At 33.8% G+C, this 27266-nt stretch overlaps 1 protein-coding gene across 2 annotated transcripts in view; it reads right to left on the minus strand.

The window, feature by feature from the left end:
- Positions 1 to 27266, minus strand: part of CADM2 (cell adhesion molecule 2) — a 1164623-nt gene that overhangs the window by 54349 nt on the left and 1083008 nt on the right. The window contains exon 8 of one of the 2 annotated variants that reach the window (XM_004371337.1): positions 25342 to 25461. The exons of the other annotated variant lie outside the window; for it this stretch is intronic. Within the exon in view, the coding sequence (XP_004371394.1) occupies positions 25342 to 25461 (120 nt within the window). The remainder of the gene's footprint in view (positions 1 to 25341; positions 25462 to 27266) is intronic. 2 annotated transcript variants of the gene reach the window in all.

Consider the following 27266-nt stretch of genomic DNA (forward strand, 5'->3'; position numbering starts at 1 on the left):
TAAATGTAAAATATCAATAAGAAAATAAAATATTCAAAAGTAATTTAAATTAAATCAATCAGAAGTTTGTCTCAAAATCTTTCATGACTATAAAAAATAATTTTCTTAACAGTGTTTGGTGGGAGAAAAGCTTTTATGCTGTGAGGAAGAGGCATCAGTTTATATAGCCAAATAGCTACATTGCCAACTAGTCCAAAGGATGAAAAATGCCAAAGGAGGCTAAACTCCAGAAAAATAAGTCATATAAATAGTTTAGGGTTTTAAACAAAAACGTTATTTAAATCTTTCCTTTTAAAAATATAATAGTAACCTATCTGATGTAAAGTGTGCAAGCATTTTAAAAATATAATTGCCTTCTTATGTCAAAAATAACAATAATAGGAAAACAAACAAGCAAATAAATAAATAACAAAAATTTACCAAAGCCTCAAAATAGACTTTACCCTCTTAAACTTCTCGAAAAATTGAGGGTCAGCTTGCAGAGAAATAAATGCTTTCTATTACTCATGTACACCAATATGGTCATCACTACTATGGATGTGTACTTCAGATACACCATTTTGTTTCTGATTGCTCAAAGAACAGAAAAAATACATACACTATAGGACAAAGTCTGCATTTATTAAACTGTTAGAGTTCAAGCTCCTTAATCTTCAATATGTGATAAATACCATCAAGTGTTTCTTTTTTCCAGGAAGAGCCATTACTGCCGAATATCCAATATTGATACACTAATTGTCCTCTGTTTCTCACATAGAAAAAAACATTTGGGCAAAAGAAAAAAAATTTAATTTTAAATACATTAATGTCTTGAGACAACACTAGCTAATTTAATATTTGTAGTGTTAAAAAAAAAACAACACTGCCATTGAGTTGATTTCTACTCATAGTGACCATATAGGATAGAGCAGAATTGCTCTATAGGGTTTCCAAGGCTGTAAATCTTTTTTTATTTATTTTATTATATTTTAGATGAAAGTTTACAGGACAAATAGTTTCTCATTAAACAGTTAGTACACATATTGTTTTATGACAATGGTTAACAACCCCACGACATGTCAACACTCTCCCTTCTCAATCTTGGGTTCCCTATTACCAGCTTTCCTGCCCCCTCCTGCCTTCTAGTCCTTGTTCCTGGACTGTTGTGCCCCATTAGTCTCATTTTGTTTTATGGGGCTGTCTAATCTTTGGCTGAATGGTGAACCTCAAGAGTGACTTCGTTACTGAGCTAAAAGGGTGTTCGGGAGCCATACTCTCGGGGTTTCTACAGTCTCTGTCAGGCCAGTAACTCTGTTGTTTTTTTTTTTTTTTGAGTTAGAATTTTGTTCTACATTTTTCTCCAGCTCTGTCCAGAACCCAGTGATCCCGGTCAGAGCAGTCAGTGGTGGTAGCCAGATACCACCTAGTTGTACTGGACTCAGTCTGGTGGAGGCCGTGTTTAGCTGTGGTCCATTAGTCCTTTGGACAAATCTTTTCTTCGTATCTTGTTTTCTTCATTCTCCCTTGTGTCATGGATTGAATTGTGTTCCCCAAAAAATGTGGGTAGCAACTTGGCTAGGTCATGATTCCTAGTATTGTATGATTGTGTTATCTGATGTGATGTCTTTATGTGTTGTGAACTCTACCTCTATGATGAGATTATATGTGATCTCCTCATGTGTTGTAAATTCTATCACTGTGACGAGGTTATACTGATGAGGTTGACAAGATTAGTGTCTTAATGCAATCTCTTTTGAGATATAAAAGAGAGAAGCGAGCAGAGACACATGGGAACCTCATACCACCAAGAAAGCAGTGCCGGGAGCAGAGTGCGTCCCTTGGACCTGAGGTTCCTGTGCAGAGAAGCTCCAGACCAAAGGAAGACTGAGGACATGGACTTTCCTCCAGAGCCGATGGAGAAAGTGCTCCCCTGGAGCTGATGCCCTGAATTTGGACTTGTAGCCTACTGGATTGTGAGAGAATGGACTTCCTTTGTTGAAACCATCCAATTGTGGTATTTCTGTTGGCGTAGCACTAGATGACTGAGACAGACACCTTGTATCTGAAGGGGTGAGACCAGTGGAGTATCTTAGATGGCTACTCACAGGCTTTTAAGACCCCAGACATTACTCACCAAGGTAGAATATAGAACATTTTCTTTATACACTGTTATGCCATTTGAGCTAGATGTTCCCTGAGACCATGGTCCCCACAACCCTCTGTCCAACAATTCAGTCCTTCAGGGAGTTTGGATGTGTCTATGGAGCTTCCATGACCTTTCTTTGTACAAGTTGTGCTGGCTTCGCCAGTATTGTGTACTGTCTTACTCTTCACCAAAGTTACCACTTATCTATTGTCTATTTAGTCCCCCCCCCCACCCCTCCCAACATAACCAACAAAGATTGTTTCTTTTTGTGTGTAAACTTTTTCATGAGTTTTTACAGTAGAGGTCTTATACAATATTTGTCCTTTTGTGATTAAGTTATTTCACTCAGCATAATGTCCTCCAGTTTCATCCATGTTATGAGATCCAAGGCTGTAACTCTTTATGGAAGCAGACTGCCACATTTTTCTCCCATGGAATGGCTGGTGCATTCAAATCACTGAACTTTTGGTTACCAGCTGAGTGCTTAACCACCGAGCCACCAGGGCTCCTTCATTTGTAGGTAGTACTTCATAAAATTGAAAAATGGAAATTAACAGAAACAATAGCATTTTAAAAGCATTATTGTTTTTAGTCACCCTTGAGTCGGTTCCAACTCACAGTGACCATGGTACAGCAAAAGGAACACTGCCTGGTCCTGCGCCATCCTCGCACTCGTTGCTGTGCTTGAGCTCATCATTGCAACCACTGTATCAATAAATTTGTGAGAAGATAACCTTCTTAATCAAATTACATAAAATTCATTTCGGTCAAATTTAGAACCAAATTGCCCTTGAAGTAGAAAAACATTAAAATGAACCTCTTTGCCTTTTAATTACTATGGATCAAGATTGTAAATTAAAATTTAGCCCTTTAAATCCTCTTGGGTGACTAAGGATTTTCACTGTCCTTTGAATTTCTCACTCTAGTTTGCATAGATTATACTGCCTTCTTCTACCTCACATCCAGCATTAGGTTAAGCAGCCTATAGGAGTGTTGCTGTTTGTTTGTTTGTTTTTTTAATTTTATAATCGCATGTATGTATATTGAATTTAATGATGAGGGTTCAGATTTCATTTTCCAAAAAAAAATAGGATAAAAGAATGATTCTACAATAGCTGATAATTTTTCATAATTTGCAATAAAAATAGGAAATTTTCAAAAGTTCTCTGTAAATGAACCTGAAACTTTATTGTCCTGCTTTTCTTCTGTTTGAACATGCAATTGCTAAACAGCCAGTTTCATAATCCTAGTGTGAAGGTAAAACATAATTGCATATTTCTTTCAGTTGCAGTATACCAAGTAAAATCTAACTGGAATAGGAAAGACATTGATTTTTACATTTTGGTATGCTACCCTTTGGAAGAGCCCTAGATTTTGGAAAATAAAATTGACTCTTAATCTTATTCCAAACAACATTCAACCACTTTGATGAAGGGATTTTTTTTTAATATTAAAAAGCTTTATTATACAACAAAATTAAAGTTTACAAGAAATATAAAATTATTTAGGTTATAAGTTTTATGACTTTAAATGTGAGATAGATAGATGTTTAAGTTATTAAGGCCATCCTTGATAAGATTCTTAAAAGAGCAGTAAATGTAAACAAAACAGAACAGATTCAGTTTAGCTGATATAAGTATTTGAATGCTATCATCGTACAGCAAAGATCTAAATGTTTAAATTATTTAGGAAAATATTTAAATATATTAGGAAAAATAGGGATTATGAATACATTTCTAAAATCGAAAAATATTATTTAGCTATTTTATTTGTGACGTGTGCATTTCTACTTGTATCATGCTTGCTTCTTTCTTTCTCACAGTCTTAAGGGGAGTGGTCAGAAGCTGGATGCAGTACTTATGCTTTTGTAACCAGAAGTAATCAATAAAAATTGTTAGGTCATAGACGGGTGAAAACTTTCAAAACTGTTTTTTTTTAGGGAAAAAAAACTAAAAGAGAAATGTTGGATATTAATAGCATCTGAGTGACAGGAATAAAAGTAGACTAATACTAAATTGTGCATTTTTAAAGTAAAAAAAGGCATAAAAACTCATTGTGGAGAGAAACTATTAGTAAAAAGTTAGAAACTCTTAGGTTATACCTCCAAATATTTTAGATTGACCTTGCTGAGCTTATCACCACTTTCTGAGAAGCTTACTTTTCATCCTGAGACCATATGAATCCCCAAAACACAACCTGCTACAGATTTAAAGTGTAGTCTTCAGAAAGGTTCAATTCATTTGAAAAAATATATATAGAGATCATGCTGCAGAGTACGTAACAGCAATCAATATTTTTAGAAACTCTGCCTTACTGATTAGTAATTAATTGAATTTATTGTTACAGAATCTACAGTATGCAATGCCTTAAATTTTTTGTTCTAGAAAATTTGGCATCTCTCACAAAAACAGTATCTTCTACAAAATCTCTTGAAAACCTGTAGCTCAACTAGATGTGCTGAGCTGAACTTTTCGTGAACACTCACATCCTCAAACTTAGCGTGGTAGGCAGGATTCTAAGTGTCCTCCAAGATTCCACTTTCTACTCTCTTCCAACATGTACACACCCATCCTGCATAATCTCCACTTAAGTGTAGTTGGAACCTATGAATATGACGGGATGTTCTCCCCCTTGAATAGGTTATATTTTTTTTAAAAAAATCTATCCAAGCAGACTATTCTCCTACTGGCTTTGAAAAGCAAGTTACCATATTGTGAGAGGGCAACAGGGCTAGGATATGAGGGTGGACTCTCAGAGTGGAGTGCAAACCCCAGCCAACAGCCAGCAGGAAATTGGAGGCCTCAGTCTTTACAACTGCAAGGGCCAGAATTCTGCTAACCGCATGAATAATCATAAAGAGTCAGAGCTCCATATGAGAAAGCAAGTCAGCTGACACCTTAATTATGAGACGTCAAGCAAAGGATCCAACTAGCACGTGCCTGGGCTCCTGACTCATGGAAACCATGAGAGACAGGGCATGTTGTTTTAAGCCACTGTTGTTAGTCGCCATCAAGTTGGTTCCCTGATTTATGGCGACCCCATGCACAAAGGAATGAAACACTTCCTAGATCTGCACCATCCCCATGATTTGTTGTGGATTGGACCACTGGGATTCATAGGGTTTTCACTGGCTGTTTTTCAAAAGTAGATCTCCAGGCCTTCCTAGTGCAGCTTACTCTGGAATCTCTGCTGAAACCTATTCATCATTACAGCAACATGAGAACCACCACCAACAGAAAACCTGTGTCTCTGGTATGAAAGGCAAGAATTCTACCACTGAACTACCATTGTCCTCTTTTAAGCCACTAAGTTGGCGATAATGTGTTATGCAAAAATTTATTATATTAAAACACCTAGAATGCTAGAATGACTTTGAACCTTCCTCAAACCTCATGAGAATATGAGGTTGAACTCGGACTTTACTTTGGAAGTACTTGTCTCTTTGGAACAAAGTAGATTCCCTCAAAAATTCTTAGAATTTACTCATGCACATGGAGAACTAAATAAAGCTTAATGGATATACCTCAAGAAAATAATCTCCTCAAGTTTCTGGAGCATCTGGAGGTGTGGGTGAATGCACAACCATGCTGAGGATGTGCTGCTGTGATTCACAGCATAAATAATTGAGAACTATCCCATGGGAAGACAGTGACCCAAGTTAAGTACTCCTACTACCTGGAATCTTATTTCTTTAGACATTAAAAAATAGAAGTTATAAAGAAACTTTTTTTGCAAGATCATTCTCTTCCATCAGTCTATCAACTCTTATCTCTCTTTCTCAGTGGTAGAGTTATGAGAGAAATTGGATACCCCTTACTATTCTTGACAGAGCAAAGAATCCATCATCTTCATCTGACCCATAGACATGTTTTATGTTTTATGATCCAATGGGGTGTGTAAGTTTGAATGTATATTTAAAGTTTAAAGAATGTATATTTTAATAGTATGACTTCCCTTTTAAAATCAAATAATTTGGAAACATTAGGCCCACAGTTTTCTCACATAGCAATAACCAGCTAGCATTGCTTAGCAGCTGCTCCTTTTTTAAAGAAATATTTTCTCTCCGTTTTGGCAGAGTTCCTGCCAATTTACTTTATATGACTGATCTCATTAGTCATTTGAGTTTGTCACTAATTTAGTGTGACAAAGAGTTTTATGTTAGGGATTCATTACTTTGAGGTATGAAGTTTTAGTGTGTTTCTGCCATGTTTCTCTGAGTAATGCAGAGAGTGAAGACAGTTCTACAGGTAATGATCTTAGTACTATTAATAGATACATTTTTGAGCTTATTCCATACATAAAAGGCATTAGGTTAACTATTTTAAATTTATGATCTTATTACATTCACAGCAATATTATTATACTCACAGAAATTCTATAAGGTAAGAGTACTTAATTTTTAATTACAAATCTGTCAAGAACTGTGAACAGTCTGAAATGTTACCCTTCTTGCAAGCTAACAAGTTTCACAGATGCTGGCAGAAGACAGGAGGCTCTGGGGTTAGAGACAAAGAACTTTCTGATGGCACAGAAAACAACATTAGTTTCATGTTATGTGTTGGTTCCCTTTGCACTCCAAACCCCACAGAGGCAATGAGAACAGAGCTAGGTGGATGCTCTGTGTACACAGTAGGTTTTCATGAGGAATCCTTAGGTTAGAGATCCTCATTTTTTTTATAATGAGCTTCAAGAAAATCTGTCCAATAGTTGCCATTGATCCCTGGACAAACATACCTAAAAAGGGAGAAAGATTTTCTTTTAACAATAGGCTAAGGTGGAAAGAAAGGAAAATAAAGAATAATATGGTATATTACTTTGAAATATTTGCTTTCAAATAACTTCTTAAGTTTCTTACACTAAACAAATAAAGACCTCTTTAAAGTGTTAAAACACAAAGATGTCACCTTGAAGATTAAGGTGTGCCTGACCCAAGCCATAGTGCTTTCAGTCTTCTCATACACATGCGAAAGCTGGACCATGAATAAGGAAGATTGACGAAGAATTGATGCCTTGGAATTATGGTGTTGGCGAAGAATATTGAATATACCATGGACTGTGAGAATAACAAACGAATCTGTCTTGGAAGAAGTACAGACAGAATGCTCCTTAGAAGCTAGGATGGTGAGACTTCGTCTTACCTACTTTGGACATGTTGTCAGGAGGGATCAGTGCCTGGAGAAGGACATCATGCTTGGTAAAGTGGAGGGTCAGCCAAAAAGAGGAAGACCCTCAAGGAGATGGATTGACACAGTGGCTGCAACAATGGGCTCAAGCATAACAGTGATTGTGAGGATGGCATATGACTGGACAGTGGTCATTCTGTCATATATAAGGTTGCTGTGAGTCAGAACCTACCGGATGGCACCTAACAACGACGACATACTAAATAATTATAAATTCCATGACAAGTGGTTATTAAAAGACCTGTTGTAGGCAATACATGGAATTAATAGAAGGTACCCAAAAAAGTTAATGGAAATCTGAAGTCTGAGAATAAAATAACAAAACAAAGAAACATAATAAAATTTTCCGTTTTATCAACCAACTTAACAAGAGTGGTTTCCAAACTTTTCTGCTCCAGAGAGTGTTACAAATTATAATTCCACCAGTCAACTTAGACCTAAGTATTAGAATTTCCATGGGTGGCATCTAAGAAACTTAATTTTAGAAAGTTCCCGAGGTGACTCAGTTGTGCAGGCTTGAAAAAAGCTTGAAGATCATCCAGCCCTGAAGGATGATCTCCAAGTGTGTGAACTATATCTTTCAGAACAACCGTAATGGAATCAAGATGACTTGTGTATGACCTTAGGGACATATGATGGAATTGTGATTGTAACTAAGAAAGCACAGTACCAATAAAACTGTACTGTGTGAAAATAGGGTACTGACAAACAGTGCATGGTCAAAAGGGAATCTAGGAACAGGAATTTCAAAGAATCTTGCATTTTTTTCAGAACTAAAACTAAGAGTAACATTGACTCATGTGGACTCAAGGGTTTATTTATTTTGTTCATTTGAAAAAAGCTTTGTTTGCTGAGGTGTAAATAGGGAATGATATAGGTAGCTCACCAGGCAAAAATAAGCTCAATGAAATATACCACTCATGTGTAAACATCTTTTTAGTTTGGATTCATGCTCATCCAATTAATAATTAATTCACCCAGGTACTTCGACATTAAGATAGTAGTACCATAGATTGCATACATTAAAGAATCTTTGGTTTATCAAGATTTTAGACTCCTCCTCTCCTTCTTGGAGGCTTAGCCATCATCCACTCACATCTTTTCTGAACTTACTGATAAAATCTTCCACCCTTCTTGAAAAATTTTGCTAACAAGTTCATAGTCTTCTTCTCCAACCCAACCCAAAGAAGATTATGAACCTGGGAGATTTCACTATCCAAATGAAAGAGACATCCATACATCCACAACAAAAATCAGTGGCTTCCAAATTTATAACTCCAGCCTAGGTCTCTATTTTGAGCTCCAGATTTACATACCCTATTCATTACTCAATATTAAATTAAAATCTAACAGTTAATTGATCTTTTTAAAATCTTATTCTCACCTGACAGCAGTTGGGCTAACCATTCTTATGGCCACATTCTGGATAATCTAAAAGGTTTAATCCCTACTATTTCCTTTCTAGTAATAAATTCTTACTTTTCTGGGTCTTATACTTCTTTTTTTTTACCATTGGTTGCTTCTCTCATTAAGTTCATCTGTGTTTGTTTAGTGCATTATCTCCATTCTGGATTAAAACTCATCACTGCCTAAATCCAGTCCTGCGCCATCCTCAGAATCATTGTTATGCTTGAGCCCACTGTTGCAGTCACTGTGTCAATCCATCTCATTGAGGGTCTTCCTCTTTTTCACCGACCCTCTTCTTTACCAAGCATGATGTCCCCAGTCTATTCTAAGTATCTTCCAGCCTGAGGGGCTCATCTTTGTCACTATATCAGACAATGTTCTGCTGCTATTCAAAAGGTTTTCACTGGCCAGGTTTTTTCAAAGGTAGACGGCCAGGTCCTTCTTCATCTGTCTTAGTCTGGAAGCTCAGCTGAAACTTGTTCACCATGGGTGACCCTGCTGGTATTTGCAATATCAGTGGCATAGCTTCAAGCATTACAGCAACACGCAAGCTACCACAGTCCAGCAAACTGACAGACACGTGGCGAAAACAAATATTAATGGTGCCAAAATTCTATTGACTAACCTTTAAAATAGGTTATTTTTAAATATTTTCCAATAAATTATTTTTTTAATTTGTGATTTTCTTGAATATTAATGTTTTTCTTTTCACTTAAGAAGACATGTTGATTCTTGACCAATAGCAGTTTAAAGAATGTTTGAAAATAGAACAGCAATGTGGAGTATATTTTGTAGTACTTCACAATTTCTAAACAGCTCCCACATACATAATTGTGACCACTAGTTTATCGATTCTGGATAAATAATTAAGAGGATGTTATTAAAATTAATTGTTATAATAATAAAATTAAGTTGTAAGTATGGAAATAATACAATGAACTTTTATTGAGAGCTCATTTTGGAAGCTTGAGTTAATTCCTTACTCAGGTAAGTATGCTTTTTTTTTTTTTTTTTTTAATTTCCTTTGTGTCTCATACATTAAACTTTACAAATGATTCCTTTTAGTTTTAGAACACATAAACCTTCAGGTGTAATTTAAACAAAACATTTTCATTTTAAAGCCAAACTACACAGAGAGAAGAAAGCGATAGCCTTGACCTTGAATGGACTCTAGAAAAGTAGTTTATGGAACACAAAGCAATTACAGCTCTACACTGACCTATGTGATGTATCACTTAGTACTTCAGATAATAAGACGGGACTTCCAGGACCAGGATGGAGGTAGGAGGGGAAATTACTAAACTATTAGGAATGATCGAGAAGTGTAAAGACAGGCTTTTCACAAAGACATTGAAATTAGGGACTCTTTATCTTGTGGTTGTGAGTTGGAATTGACTCCACTGCAGTGGGTTGGGTTTTTGGTTATCTTGTTTTATGACTTGGTTAATGAATTGCTAAAACTGAGAAACAAAACTAGATGTTAAAAAAAAAGCCCACAAAATAACAACTTCCAGTAACTCCATCAGATTTGAAAATGAACTTCCAACCAGAATGGGGTGGAAATGATTAGAACATAATGTATAAAATATATTTACTAAAATTTATAAAGAAATACAGAGTTTCTCAGAATATTTTAAAAAACAATAACGTTTTATCCACTTTGAGTCTAATATCTATATATTCCTCAAAGAATATTAGATAGACTCCTGTATAATTATAGATGTTTCATTATAAGTATCCTGAGTTCTCACATATTGTTTTTCTTGATTTGATTTGCTAAATTAACTGTAGTACTATTTGGAAGGAAGCATAATATAGTATATAAAACTACATTTCTGTGAATTTTATTTCTAATTTTTCAAGTAGCTAACTGTGATAATCAGTAAAATAAACAAGTGGGAACTTTTAACCATGAAAGACCCTTCCAGGCTTAATAATTAACAATTCTTAGGGGAATTATTTTAATATGCATTGATAGAATATGAAACTTCAAATTTTGATCACCCTAATTCTGTTTCACAGTATTAATAAGTTTCAGATGAATAAGATCATACAATGTTTTCTTTTTTAAAACCACTGAAAATCCTGAAAAACCCTTCTTTCTTCCACTCTCCTTCCCTCAGCCATGTAATTTGGACTAGGTGTAAAATTAGAAACTGTCAACCAATCTCTCTGTGTAGATGAAAAGAATACCTATTATGGGTCATTGTAGAGGAAAAAACAATTCAAGAGAATGTGCTGCTAACTGAAATGTCAGTGATATGGTGGTTCAAATCCACCAGCCATTCTGCAGGAGAAGGATGTGGCAGTCTGCTTCTGTAAAGACTTAAGCCTAGGAAACCCTATGGGGCAATTCTACTCTGTTCTATAGGATCGCTCTGAGTCAGAATCAACAAAACAGCACACAACACTGACTATATATGGATATACATAAATGTCTTCCTTTCTCTGGGAATCAATTTCTTCACTTAGGAAATGGCGGGGGGAAGGGGTTGGAGGAGTATGTTTTTGAACTTCCTTTCTACTTCTATGGTTCTACTAAAAATCATCCAAGGAACTTATGGCAGATAAACTTTGCATGAGGTAAGTATATCTTTATGATTTCTTAAGGGTCACCTAATCAAGAGTAATGTTTTAGGTTGAATATTTAATATTATGTAGAAGAAGACTTATACTGCTTTTCTGTTGTGACTATAATAATGCAGATATCTTACTTTATTTACAAATCAATATTAGTGTGACTTATAAAAATAAAACGTTTCAAAGTACTTACATTTTGTTACATGTTGAATAGTGAATTATTAGAATATTTAGGTCTTATAAAAATCTGAAGTCTTAATTACATTACTACACTGAGTAAATAGATAAGTTATTATTTTACCTTGATGTTCACTGAATCTTTTAATTGTCTTGGACTTTAAAAATTACAGCAGTTGTTGTCTGTTTTTGTAATATATACTTGGGAAAATAAACTCATCTGTATTTTAATGCCTACTGGAGTTAAAATGATGTTGAATTAATGCAAAAAATTACTATGAAAAATTACCATTCTCATGAAGTCAGAAAACTAAAAAGGGTATTATAGTAATCTGTTAATATTTAAAGGAAATTTACTTAAACTGAAGGAAAATATAAAATATATATAGAATTATAATCATTGACATAATAAGACTATCATGATATAAAAGTGATAAACAGAATCCAAACTAATATATTTAATAGAAACATTCTTTGCATAAACACTATGCATATATAGATTTAAGATAAATCTCTAAGAGAATAGTTTCAAGGTAAAGCAATGTTGATTTCAGGGATGTGAGACACAGAGCTATCTTTTCCTTCGTTTTGTTTAACATTTTAAACTAATTGATCTGTAATGATAAATTAATGCAAATTGTAATGTAATACAATGGTTCAATCTGCAACCAACCATGGGGATGATGCAGGATCGGTCAGCATTTTGATCTGTTTGTATGGGGTCCCCATAAGTTGGAGGCTGACTCGTTGACAGCTAATATCTAGTAAGAAAGATGATTAGTTTTGCTTAGATTTTGATTATTTTCGTTTAAAAATTATGTTCCTGACTTGTTAATTGATCTAATTAAACTGAATAATTAGGAATTGCAATGAAACTTCATTTTATCCTGCTCACTTTAAATGACATGACAGGAATCCATTAAGTTGTGGGTTTTGAATAGGATGTAGATGACTTTAAAGGTTGGTTGTTTATCATACATTGCGGCTTTCACATAGAATTTGACAGTTAATCTATTTAATATTCACAAAAGAACAAAGTACTTTTTATCCTATATAGTTTGAATGGTTAATTTAATGAAAACTGCTTATAATTATAATAAAATTTAACACTACATGTTTATTAAGAGTCAGACACTGCTTTAATCAGGTTACAGTATGAACATATCTAATACCAAAAACTACATTATGAGGGTGGCATTATTACTGTTTGCACTAAGGGAGACCTGGTGGTGCAGTGGTTAAGAGCTATGGCTACTAACCAAAAGGATGGCAGTTCCAATCCACTAGCCACTCCTTGGAAACCCTATGGGGCAGTTCTACTCTATCCTATAGGGTTGCTATGAGTCAGAACTGATTCGATGGCAACAGGTTTGGTTTTCTGGTTTTTATATAGATGAGGAAACTGACGTACAGAGTGCTTAAGTAAGGTCACAAAGCTGATACGTGGCAAACTGGAAATATGAGCCCAGGTAGTATGAGTCCAGAACCCCTACTCTTAACTATTTTCTATTTCCATAACCATTTTAATTCAAGCAATATGGATCAGTCTTAAATTCCAACAAAGCAGCATCAAAATGTTTAAGTTTTGGATCTCCGTTTCGCTATATATTATAACCATGGTTCTAAAGCAAAATGGTTAATTTGCAGAAATGTTGACTCAGTTACAGAACTGTGAAATGAATGATATACATTATTTTTATGGACATCAAACCTGGAACTCAATATTTATTTTACCACTGTAATGTAAGGTTGCTAATTTTACAACTAGAATCATGTTTAGGTGTAAAAAGGTTTGTGAGAGAAAACAATGGAAGGAAATGAGTGCGAAAATGGAAGTGAAGGATGGACAGATGGGCTGAAAACCAGTGACAAAAAAGGTTGTACATTATGGTTAAAAACCAAAAAATAAATTAAAAAAACACCAAACTTGTTGCCATCGAGTCGATTCTGACTCACAGTGACCCTATAGGACAGAGCAGAACTGTCCCATAGGGTTTCCAAGGGGCAGCTGGGTGGATTTGAAATGCCAACATTTTGGTTAGCAGCTGAGCTCTTAACCACTGTGCCACCAGGACTCCATACATTGTGGTTAGAGTCCAATAATTCATCTTCTATCTTTTCAGAATATTCTAGAAAAAAACGTATAGGAATTATGGAATTATGTTGGGAGAATTAGTCAACTTATCTCAAATGACAAAGGGATTTTATTCACACATTCTGATTGAAAAACATCAGAAAGTGTACTGCTCCCTAAAATTCTGACGGGGAGTCAAATATTTGGACTTTTCATAGAATGCAAGAACTGAGAAATATCTTGGATTTCACATAGCCCACAGGGGTATAGAGAGATGAATGCACTTGTTCAAGACCACATGCAAGAAGCCAAGTCAGGATAACAACCCAAATAGTCTCCCTCAGCAATTACCTTCACTGTCTCATAGCGAATCCAGATATAGTATTCATTGTTAACCCAGTGAAAGAAGAACTACGCATTCAGATCGTGCTGTACTATTTGTTTTGTTTGTTTAGTGAAGTACCACTTCATTAAAAAAAAGTTACCATAAAAAACTCGCATTGACACATTATCAAAGAAAAACCCTACATTGATAGATTGCCAAACAGTAACTTTAATAATTAGAAACAAGTATGAAGTAGTAAAATGAACCAATTGATACAATGTCTTCTTATTTGCATATGTGTTTCTTTTGACTTGAATTTAAGATTGAACATATTTGGATTTAACTTGGCAGGATGAAGAGAAAGTGAACAAGGATTTGTTTTTAGTTCTGCAAACAGCATTTTGGGATGCAGTGCTCAATTTCCAGCTAACTCCTGGGACTAGGAAATAGACAACATACCTAAAAATATCTTTATATGAATTATTCTAAAATCCCACTCTGAATAAAACTTTCTGGTCTATCAGTGGTAAAGTGTCAAAGGACACAAAGTGTAACATAGACAACCAGACATACTGCAGAGGGAAAGCAAGCTAAATTGTTTCATTTTACATGTTTATAAGCCAACTTAGCCAAAGTAATAATATACACGTATTTTAAAAACTTCAAAGGCAGATAAATTATGCTAGATATTAAAGGACTGTGATTGCTGTTTCTAAAATCTCTCAAGAAAATGATTTTCTTTTCAGAAAAGCTATTATCTCAGGACTAAAATTTATTTGTCTATGTGATACTAAAATTCCTTTAATAGAAAATTAATAGGACATAACTGTATCAGTTTATTATTAACTTACTGCTAGCTCATTTTTAGAGCTTTTTTCTTCTGCAACTGAGATTCGCAAACCACTTAATTCAAATAAAAAGAAACAGTTTCCATCTACACAAGTACATTTGAGAATATATGTATTTTAAATGAGGAAACTTGCTACTCACTCCAAGATTCAAAACGGTGTACTCTTAGAAAGTAGATTGTCTAAAAGGAAAATTAGATTTTCCAGATTTATTTTATCTAATAACAAAGCTAGCCCTATCAAGTTTCATAATCTGCCCTCTCTCCTCTACAGTGTTTGTTTCTTCTCAATTGTAGCCTGGAAAAGGAATTATATATTAAAATGAATTGGGAGTTCTACCATTTCTACCATCACCACTAGCCTCTGTTACTAGTCCTCTATTACACACTTGTAATATGTCCACCTATGGGAGAATTCCAAAATTAAAATAAAATCTGATATTTAAACACCTTGAGTGAACAAATTACATAATATACATTAAACAACACGTCTATGCTGCTCATTCTCCATTTGGTCTCAAATCCATCCTCCATCCACCTCCTTTGACTACTGCTCTTTTCAAGCTGCCCCTTTTCTGGCTCCAGTTTTTCTCTGGCTAGGATAACCCTATTCCTTTTCTTTGACCCTTAAGGTATAGCGGTGGTGTCATGGATTGAATTGTGTCCCCCAAAAATATGTGCATTGACTTGGCTAGGTCATGATTCCCAGTATTGTATGATTGTCTACCATTTTGTCATCTGATGTGATTTTCCTATGTGTTGTAAACCCTAATCTCTGCCTGTGGTTAATGAGGCAAGATCAGATTATGTTAAAGAGGACTAGGGTGGGATGTAACACCCTTGCTCAGGTCACATCCTCGATCCAATGTAAAGGAAACTTCCCTGGGGTGTGGCCTGTACCGACTTTTATCTTACACGAGATCAAAGGAAAGGGAAGCAAGCAGAGAGATGGGGGAACCTCATACCACCAAGAAAGCAGTGCCGGGAGCAAAGTGCAGCCTTTGGACTGGAGCTTCCTACACTGAGAAGCTCCAAGACCAAGAGAAAATTGATGACAAGGACCTTCCTCCAGAGCCTACAGAGACAGAAAGACATTCCCTGGAGCTGATGCCTTAAATTTGGACTTGTAGTCTACTAGACTGTGAGAAAATAAATTTCTCTTTGTTAAAGCCATTCACTTGTGGTATTTCCATTATAGCAGCCCTAGATAACTAATACATGTGGTAATAGCATCGTACTGTTACTAGTTCTAGTATGCTTCTCTATTTCTCATTTGTTTCCCAAACTCTGCCTATACCTCTGTTAAACATCTCCTCATTTAATACTAAGCTTCACCCATTTGAGGCTGCTACCAGTTTCCTGCTGACGTCCTGAAAAACACCCTACCTAAACCAGGGGGAGGGAGGGAAGTTTACCAGTAATATTTAAAGAACATGACTTTAGGAGGAAAAAAAAAAAAACAAACTACATATATATAGAACATTATAATGTACCCAGATTAACAGAGTAGTCTAGAGTAGTATCATATTTATTACAGAACCTGGTTCTTAGACATCAAACTTGGTTCAAATGTTTTAGAAAAATTATGTTTCTCAATGAATCTAGTGTAATTTCTCATGTTAGTTCAAAGGTGGTTTCCCCCTACTCACTTAAACAGTTATTGCTCAGCATTCTTTGCTAAATAATAAATTGAATAAAATAGTCCTGGGAGGATCTGAGTTGACCTCCTTTTTCTAAAATGAAAAATAACTTCACTTAAATTGAGTATTTCCATTTATCATACTGAACACCTCAAACAGAATTCCCTTTACACTAATGTAATTCTTTAAACAATATTGGTGAAGAAAGTTTGATTTCTGCTCTTACTCACCTCGGTTAGCATTTATAGTAAGTTTATTGACCCTTTCTTCTTTAACACTGTAGAACTCAAATTTTTAACTGCAAAACTGCTACACATCATTGGTCCTGACAGGTTTTTTTGCAATAGTTTAAAGCTGCAGACCTACTGGGACAACTGCTTTTCCTTAGTCATTTTTCTTAATCATTTTATAGATATTTCTTTATTTATGAGTCAGTTTTATCACAGCTTCAGTACAAGCAGTTCTGATACTAAAACTGTATAAACATTATCTACTTACTTTACAAACTACTCAAAAAAATCTGTTCCTTCGCCTAACAATCAGCTTATACACACTTTGCATCAAGTAGCTCTTAATTTTCTGGCCACAGCTTCATTTAAATGAGTACAGAAAACTAATGGGGAATTACTTGAAATCTAGAAAAATAAGAAACTACTGTATTATTGAAGCAAGAGATGTTTTAAAACATTACAATTATCTGAGCACTAATTGGAATTCCATGAACTCCCCTAAGTTAATAGATTATATTAGACTCTTCACAGAAGTCACGCTTTCTGGCATTTGCTCTTATTTATTGTCCTGGCAGAAAGTTCCGGCTGAAGTCAAGGTCACCTTCTATCCCAAAGTTGGTATAATTAGTATCAATTCAATGTTCCACCAAGCTTACACAGAAGGTTATTAACTGTGTTTCAAGTGCAGTGTCTAAGAAGCAAGGGCAGTGCCAGCAATCTTTTCAGCTTCAAAGGCACAGCTCAAATTTAATTCGCTGGTTAGTAAGAAAGATACGACCAGTTTAGTTTATTAATGATTATTAAAATAATTTTAAAGATTTTCTGGAATACATTTATTCATATATGTAGGCTATGCTTTTAAAATATAAAACAGGTTATCATCTCAGTACTATGAAACTCACTTTAGCCTTGATATTTTGTTAGCAATGTGCTTTCTGGAATAAAATAATTATGGTTAATTTTTAATTTAATAATTATATGTATATACCTATTATGTAAAAATGAGTTTAATAAAATGGCACATAATCTATTAGGGAAATTTTCATTATGTTTTTTAGAGGCTGTTTTGCATGAAACCTGTATATATTATTAGATTGGATTATATATTAAATCAAGGATGATTGCTATAAAATCAATTAGGACATTCATAAGTTTATATTGGTAAAAACAATGTTAGTAGAACTGTTTACTTAAAAGAAATATGAACTAATGGGAAAAAATATTTCTCTTCAAATTGATCTAAGCCAAAAAAAAATAAACAACCTTAAAATGAAGCTCTTGAAAATGTTTGATGTTTCAAATTGCACAAGCCACAAGAGTGCCCTCTGAGAATAGAAAAGAGCGTAAGTGTTCTGCTTCCCTTAGTAGCTAGTATGGGAAAGAAAATATAACTATAGGTATCTTTCAAATACTTTCCAAATGCCAAAAAAATAGGTAAATATTTAACAATTTTTAATCTTTGTCAGTTCAACTTCATACAAGTCTGAGGTAAATGCTCCATTTTGTTGTGGAAGCAGTTATATATGATCAGGGATATGTATTCTTATTCCAAGTAAGACCGTACAGAATACAAAGAACAACTTCAGTATTCACTGCTATTCTTAAATAACTTAAATAGCTGAAAAAAAGATCAGGACCCCCAGCCAACACTCTTACTCATGTTTATCTAGTCTGGTGCCACACGATTCAACATTAACAACATGGTTGGAATTTACAAGGTTGAAAGTACTTCCAGCTATACAGCCTACTTATTGCTCTTTCCAAGTGAGAAGCATTTATAGTATCTTGATTTCATTATGAACTGTTTCACATATTTAAGTTAAAAGTTTGGGTAAACCACATATAATAATTTTTTTGAAGACTAATGGCAATTTAGCTACATTTACAGCATAAACATAGAAACCTGTCTTTTTGAAGATAAGCAGGTTTCTCTATATGGACCATCTGGATATGGAATTATTACTTAATTCTTGTCTAGTTAAAAAAAAAACTGACATATTGACACTTAATTTGTAAAAGCTTACAACACCATGCAAATTGTGTTTTATCACCACCAATAAAACCAGAAACATTTTCAATAGCTAAACACTCATAATACAAGATCACAAACAACTTCTTGATTTGCACACTTTGGGATTTAACTGTGTCAAGATGATATATTCTACAATTCCAAATGCTCTATTTGCATGTATTTATAGTAACAAACCCAGAGCTATAATGATTTCATTCCATTCATTCTTTCTCAGTGCTTTCTTTTTCTTTTATTCTGATAAATGTTTCTTTATCTCTCCATATTCTATTTATTTAAGTATCTAAACCAAAAACAGAGGGAGAGGGGCACATTACTGAATCCAAGTAAAAATAAAATAAATGTTCACTGGAGTTTCTTTTTACATAAAGGAGACAGAGAATAGAAAGACTGGCCAGATCCTTGTTGCTTTTTAACTTGATGTAATTAAACAATCTCAGATAGTGGCTTTTGTTCGTAAATATTTATGCATTTTCTGCTTATTTTACTTTAATTTTGAAGCCGGAGAGATGAAATGATGGTTGAGGTAAAGAAACTTTCATGCAAAGAAAACTTCATAATCTAAGTTTTAGGCACTTGTGGTTCATTAAAAATGTCCACATTAAATATAAGTGGAGTTTTACAATTCCATATCAGTCTCTCTATGCTGGCACATAGTAAATATTTAAGCAGCTTTTGTTTTCAATTGTTACAACTCTATTTTGTGTGTATGAAATGTTTTATGAGTTACTAAGATCTCTTCAAAAAGTTTTTAAAAAGGAAAAGCAGTCATTTATTAGTGAGTAGTGTGTGGGGTCTTAAAAGCTTGTGAGTGGCCATCTAAGATGGTCCCACCCGACTGGAGCAAGAGAGAATGAAGAAAAGCAAAGATACAAGGGAAAGATTAGTCCAAAAGACAAATGGACCACAACTACCATAGCCTCCACCAATCTGAGTTCAGCACAACTAGATGGTATCTGGCTACCACTGCCAACTGCTCTGACAGGGATCACAGTAGAGGTTCCCGGGCAGAGCTGGAGAAGAATGTAGAACAAAATTCAAACTCACACACACACACAAAGACCAGACTTACTGGTCTGACAGAGACTGGAGAAACTCCTGGAGAATGGTCCCCAGACACCCTTTCAACTGAGTACTGAAGTCAGTGCTGAGGGTCAGCCTTCAGAAAAAGAAAGGCTTATAAAACAAACAATAATACACGAGCTCAACAAGACTAAATGAACATACCAGCCCAGGGGCAAGGACAAGAAGGCAAGAGAGGACAGGAAAGCTGGACAAACGGAAATGGGGAACCCAAGGTCAAGAAATAGAAAGTGTTGATGCATCATGGGGTTGGTAATCAATATCACAAAACAATAAGTGTATTAATTATTTAATGAAAAACTAATTTGCTCTATAAACTTTCACCTAAAGCACAATTAAAAAAATAAAAGCAGTCATATATTAAGATGTTTCAGAAATCAATACTTTAGAATTATATTATTGGTCATACAGATCCCTAAGATTGTGTACATTTAAATAATTAAGTTTCATGATTAGATAATTTTGCAGAACGATGATAGCTTATTGGCAAAAAGTCACTAGCCTGTAACTTCTAGATGGGAGCTGTTTTCATTCTAGTCATGTGATGAAATTCATTTTTATTTTATATAAATTACTTAAAATATTTCATCCAAAATTCATTGTTTAGCATATGAAACAAAATCAGTGTACAATTAAGTTGTGAAAAATTCATTATCTGTATTTAAATTGTGTGAGTTTAGTCATTATTACTGTAGTTCTGGATAGTTTGATGAGGTCTGACTTATTAATTAAAAAAAAAAATAAGTCTGTTGTTTTTGTTTTGCAGTGCCATTATGAAATAAAGTTCCATTGTAGTTGGTCTTACTATAATTAATAAATTGGTTATGATTACTAGATAAATGATGTAGCTTTTATTAATATAAATTATAATTTCACCATTTGAAAGTCTGATGTAAAGCCAAATGCATATTTGGACCAAATTTGGAGTTTTACATTGATTGTATAAAAATTTTCATCATTATTTTTAGAAATTGTTTTCCCTTTCTGATATATGTAAAGGAATGCAATATTTTAACAGACTTTTGACATTAAGATGGAAACCCTGGTGGCATAGTGGTTAAGAGCTATGGCTGTGAACCAAAAGGTTGGCAGTTCGAATCCACCACGTGCTCCTTGGAAACCGTATAGGGCAGTTCTACTCTGTCCTATAGAGTCGCTATGAGTCGGAATTGACTCAATGGCAACGGGTTTGGTTTGTTCAGTTAGCAGTAAGACGGGGAGTATATTATATATTTTACTTCTTTTCCCCATTTCCATCAGCTCATTTCTACAGGTATAGAGCACTTACAGTCTTGCACAGGAAGAAAAATATATTTACTAGGAGTTTAAGGAGTTTTTCACAGAGGATTTGTATCTCATAAGTATAAAAGTTTTAGTTATAAATTCCAATTTCAAAAATCACTGTAAATAGACTTACATATGTCTCATGTATGTATGTTCAATACCTTAATATTTCACCTGTAAAATGAAATTTTTATAAAATTTCATAAATTTAATTTATTATGAAATTAAAATTATATGATATGAAAAAATAAAAATGCTTTAGAATTAAGCAAGTCATGTTAAAATCATGCTTATGTTGGTACCAGAAATCATCTCAGATCATTCTGAAACATTTTATAATTGATCATATTTAATTCATTAAAAATTATGACAGTAACCTAAGAAAAATAAATAAATAACATTTATAACAAGTCATACATATGCCCTTCTGAATGACAGAGTCAGTCAGGCCAGCAGACAAAAATGGCAATTTCCAAAAGCAGAAATTAAAATTGTTTTGGCAAGGGTCTTTTGTAATGGAAACAAAAATTAAGAGATCTTTAAAATGTTCATATTATAGACATAGGAGACATAGTAAATACCACAAGCTTCATGGAAAATTTATGAACTGTTGTGATACTTCAATGAATGTGTATAGATATATATGTAGAGAGAGAGAGGGAGGAAGGGAGGTGTGTGTGCATGTATTCCATATGCTCTAGTATCATTTCCATGTTTTTTCCTCATAAAATCAATAAAGTTTGAAATTAAAAAGTAATAAGTGCACTCACACAAATAATTTTACCATAACTAAAACTATAATTTATTTGAAAAAATCTATCATTTAATTAATTGTATGATGCAACTACATGCCAACCCATTTTACTAAAACAAACTGAGCAATAATCCTGCCATATAGTGAGTGCTGATTATGTCTTCAGAACTTTGGATATTATTTAATTCTCAAAATAACCATGAGGATTAAGTGTTTTTATTAATTCTTTTTTTTTTTTTTCTGATGAACAAGCTAAGGCTCAATTTGGTTCACTGTCCAAGATCAAAAACCATGTAAAAAGAAGAATCAAAATTTATACCCAAAGATGTCTCCAGTGCTCACTTATTCGCCATCTTGCCTATGTCTGTTCAGGTTGGTTTGTTTCTCTATGCTTAAACACCGTTTGTATGTAACAGAATACTGCTAATCGCCTGCTTTTTCTTCCATATGGTTGAAGATCCTCTTCTCCAAAGCAGGGATGGATTGTAGAGACAAACTGAAGAGATGTGCAAATTCTCAAGGTTATGACTTTGAAGATTTAAGCACAGGCTTTACGAGTTTTCCTTTGCTCTGTTTTATCTTGATTTCCAGTATAGCCAGGGATGTGATTCTTTAAATTTATTTTAAATTGAATGTTAATTATATCATAGGATGAGAAATCCAGCAGTAATGTGAGTGGTGAAAATGTGTAAATGGAGATATTAACAGAAGTTCATTTGTGCCCATTTCTTAAACAGATATGCATAAGTGTTACAGATTATAAAATTCAAATAAATATCATTGAACCTAGTAAAATCAAATGCATTTAGTTTATTTCAGATTATTGTATGAGAGAGGGGGATAAAATAAGTACACTACAAAAAATTATGCAGGCTGAAAAAAATCCTTCTCTTTAGTCCTCAGCTTTCTTAGGCAACATATTATAAGACCCTTTTTAACCGTAATTTTGAGACTTCTTTGGCGAATTTATAAATATATGAATTCTGTTCAAAACAAAATTTTATCTAAAAACTCCAATTTATTAGTACAGGTATATCAAACACTATAAAAAGGTAAGAGTGTAAAAGTCATAACAGTGTTTGTGAACTGAATAAATTCCTCCACCAAATATGGAAATAAATAGATCTTTAAAGATACAGGGGAGTTTGATGACTGTTCCACTGTTGTTTGTTGAAAACAGAGATACTGGGCATTAGGCTAACATTTAATATCAGTGCTGTTATCTTTTTCTGATAAAATAGATCATATGAATTGCCTAACTTACAAAATACAATTGTACTTCCAAATATCTTGACACTATTTTAAAAATATGAACCCGAAGTAAAAAAGAGGAAATCATGTATGTGTGTGTGTATCTTTGAGGTTCGTTCGTGTATTTGAGGGAAAGATTAATTTTTTAACACCTTTAGTGTCCATGGTGTAAAATTCACAAAAGACAGCTTGAAAAAAGTAAATAAATTTATCCTGAAAAAGTAAAAAATTGATTCCATTTTAACAGCCAGGTTGAAATGCAGTAAGACAAATTCCACATAAATTCCACATGAAATTAAATAAAACATTGTTAACTTCCCTTTGAAATGAAATGTTTTCCTCTTATTTTAGTACAATCTCTAACGCTCCCTCCTCTCCCTATCTGTGTGTGTGCATATGTGTTCGTGTATGTATGGGTGGGGGTGGGTGCGTATTAGTACCCTGCTTCAAAAGAGGTATGTAAGATCTTTGTAAAAGGAACATGAACGTTATTCAGTAAAGATTACAAACAGAGGCTGTTTTGGGAAAAATGCATTATTTTAATAGCTAATGATTTTAGATGCAATAAATTTAATTCACATAATTTTAGGGCCTGGCACATTGCCATATATATAGTAGGTAGTTGATAAAAAATATTGTTGAAGAAGGAAGGCATAATTAATTATTAGGCTTTCATGTTACAAGCAGGGGTGTGTGTGTGTGTGTGTGTGTGTGTGTGTGTGTGTGTGGGAAGTCAATACACTTCCCTCTTTTTCCATCGAAGTGTTTTGTTTGTACAGTCAGAATTTATTATCATCATAGAGATTTTGTTAGTATGCAACAACAGTTATTTGAATTTGAATTCTGTTTGAAATAATATTTGGATAAAATAACAAATTAAAGCAAAGTACAATCGTATACGTCTTTTATTTCATATCATATTATAAAATATGTTTTACCTTTTTGTTTCATTTTGATTGTCTGTCCTCAGATTTCTATATAAATGGTTATGAGTAAGATCTTTAAACTCTTTATACTTGTAGATTTAGCTCAAATAAAGCTTGTTTAGCCATACTGAAAAAAGCCTAGGTATTTTTTGTGAAATTCTTATTGATAACCTCAGCAAACTTATTAAGCTACCAATCTTGTGCATTGTAGAATATGGTTGACATAATTTTAAAAAAATCGACAATCATGAGATAATAGAATCTTCTTCTTGGACAGAGGAAAGACTATGATAACTGTTAAGTCGGAGCTCACAACTCAATTTAATGTCAGGAATAATAAAATTCCCAAGGAAAACAGACAATCTAACAAGAAAACCTTTATAAGTGAGGGAAATAATGTTACACATAACCTTGCTACAACTTAATTACATATATTAAGGTAAATTCCCCATGATTTTTCAAGTTAAATTGTTAAGTTTAACACATACTAGTATAGCCAAAATGACACAAAGCACAGATAAGAAGCAAGTAAAAGACAGATTTAAACATGACAAATATACCGTGAACATTATTTATAATGAAATTAAGTTTAAAGCAAGTTTTTCTATAATGGTTTAAAGCAACTCTCTCTACTTCTTCAAGATGTACTAAAAAGTTAATATCTACACAGGATGGTTTTTACAGATCTCAACTATAATATAATTATTTCTTTTGCCCTTAAGAATAACTTCAATTTCTTCAAGGCTGCTCTTTTTGAAGCAAAAATGTGTATTTATAAACTGATACCGGAAATTACTCATAGGGCCAAATATCAATCCCCATCATTTTGGCCAACTCTAGAACACTCTTTTTTAGAAGATTCTGTTAGTAGAATAAGTAGATCCACTCAGCGGATCACTTTAGTATGACATAGTGTTAAATATTTACCTGAAAGTTCTACATGTTAAATCATTTATAACGACCCCATCGATTAGGTAAATTCTAAAACAAATTCAGCACCGTAGGAATTTTAATCTGGTTGCAGAGGAATAACAACTCATGAACATTAAATTAGGATGTTACAAAAAGTAAATTTTCCTCTGCATCCTTGAGTATGTTACTTCTTTGCATTTTGTCAAGGCAAGACAAAAAAAGTAGTCCATGTTTACATTTCGAATTTTCTCAACCTTGTAGAGCCCTGTGTATCATTTTACCTATATTCTGGAGTATTTTTGATAATAGTCCTAACTGACACTAAAAACAAAATAAAATGCACATGTTGACTCATAGTCTATTCCCATAACTCTAATTGATAATAATTTAGGTGACTTAATTATTTCCTATAATTAAATAAAACTGGATCTCAGTTTTCCTTCCCTTTTTTAAAAGCCCCTGTAAAGCTTAGTTTAATGTGTTTTCCAGGCCATAACAAAGAAGCATACTGTACCTCTGATGCTGCTGGTTGTTGCGGATGTGGTTGGGCTGGTTGTTATGGCTACAGAGGTTGTGACTGTTGCAGTGGTAAGGGAGGGGATGATAGTAGTGGGAAGCAAAGTGTTGGGAACATCTGGTGAGTGGAAAAAAACAAAACATAAAACAAAATCATATCATGCAAACAAAAGAAAAACACAAACGATTCAAATTATAAACACATGTATCTTATTTAGATTTAATCTTTACAGGCTTAAACAGATTATCAGGTACAACACTGACTGTACCACCAGTTCCTGTCATTTTTTTCTTTTTCACTTCTTTTTTAGGCTCCAACACAAAGCAACAGAAAAAGTTGGAGCCACCTTTGCAAGTAGGCAAACTGTTTGTAATATTTAGAGTAAAATTTAAAATGACAAGAATCCACTTATTCACTGAGCCATTTAAAAGAATTTACATGCAGTAGCAAAATACACATAGGTAAAACAAAACAAAACAAAAAATGACATGCTTTGTCAGAGAAGTAAATAAATACACATACAGAAATAAACACAACACCACCATATAAGATTAACGGGATGTTAACAGTGAATGAGTATATGCGTGTTAAATGCTTTTTTTCCTTTTAGAAAAACTTAATGATGGGAAATAGGATGAAAGCAATTTTTAGAAACAAAAAAGCTCATTATTATTATTATTACTATTATTATTATTTGCTTCTCCGTTTCTCACAAATGATGTTAATGCACAACTTAAAGTCTTACAGTTCTTACCCTGATTAGCTGGTAACGCCTTCTAACAATTTTGCAATACCTAGGAGTCTTGAACAAGTATTGAGTCAACTAGCATGACACCATATATTCTGAAAGGTTACAATTTATTTTATTATGGAGAACTAGGAAAGGTTATTGAACACAGACTTGAACCATAACATTCAACTTCCAATCCATGATTAGTCAAAGTTGCTGAAGTTAACAGTAGATGCAAATGCAGAGAAAACAACAAAACAGAAGGAACAGCTTAGCATTTAATGCCAAGATCTCCCTTCCTTCCCCTCAGAACCTGCTGAAAATAGGAACAGCAGCAGAGAGAACAATGAAACAATGCAGCCAGTATCAAGCTATGAGAACCTCAGCAAGATCCTCAAAGAGTCAAATCTTGTCTCAAGTAGATAGGCATATAATTTACACAGTGAGGAAATTAGAAACAGTTCCCAAATTACCTATAATTACTGTGCTGGGGTTTGATTCCTCATGTTTGCCACACAGTCCCTATATGCTCAGAGTGTTTGACAGATTACTTTGCTATTAAAACATTTCCTGTCATTCTCTCAGTGAAAGTCTTTGAGTCACACCAAAAATTTTCTAGTTCTTTACTTCTGATAAATAGCCCCACTCAATCTGCAGACTTTACCCGCTAAACTCTCTACACTGGAGACGTCAGAAAACAGCATGGGATCACTCTCTTATCTTGACTATTGTTGTTTACACCTGTTTTTCAACAGGAAAAATGCTTCCCGGCCAGTCAAATTGAGAAAACAACCTTCTGAAAACCCAGTGGTGGTTGCATTAATCACTGGGGAAAATGGGTATTGCCTGGAGTTCATAACCATGATCATAAAGTAGACCTGACTTTAACATTATAAGGGAATAAACATTATTTACAAAGATATAATATACTTTGCTAATTTTTATAATAATTTCTTATTTCATGTTACACTTTCCTAAATAATTTGTGGAAATGAACAAAGAATTTTTTTATTATTATTATTTTATTTTTGTCAATTAAAAAGTATGTGTGCTTTATATCTCTCATGCATATCTAAAATAGAAAATATTGCATATGTTATGATACTATACACAGAACACCCTAAAGACTCCATGAGAAATCTACTGGAACTAATAGAAAATTCAGCAGAGTAGCAGGATACAAGATAAACAT

The sequence above is a fragment of the Trichechus manatus genome, unplaced genomic scaffold (genome assembly GCF_000243295.1).
Source record: "Trichechus manatus latirostris isolate Lorelei unplaced genomic scaffold, TriManLat1.0 scaffold00012, whole genome shotgun sequence".
NCBI classification, from domain to species: Eukaryota; Metazoa; Chordata; class Mammalia; order Sirenia; family Trichechidae; genus Trichechus; species Trichechus manatus.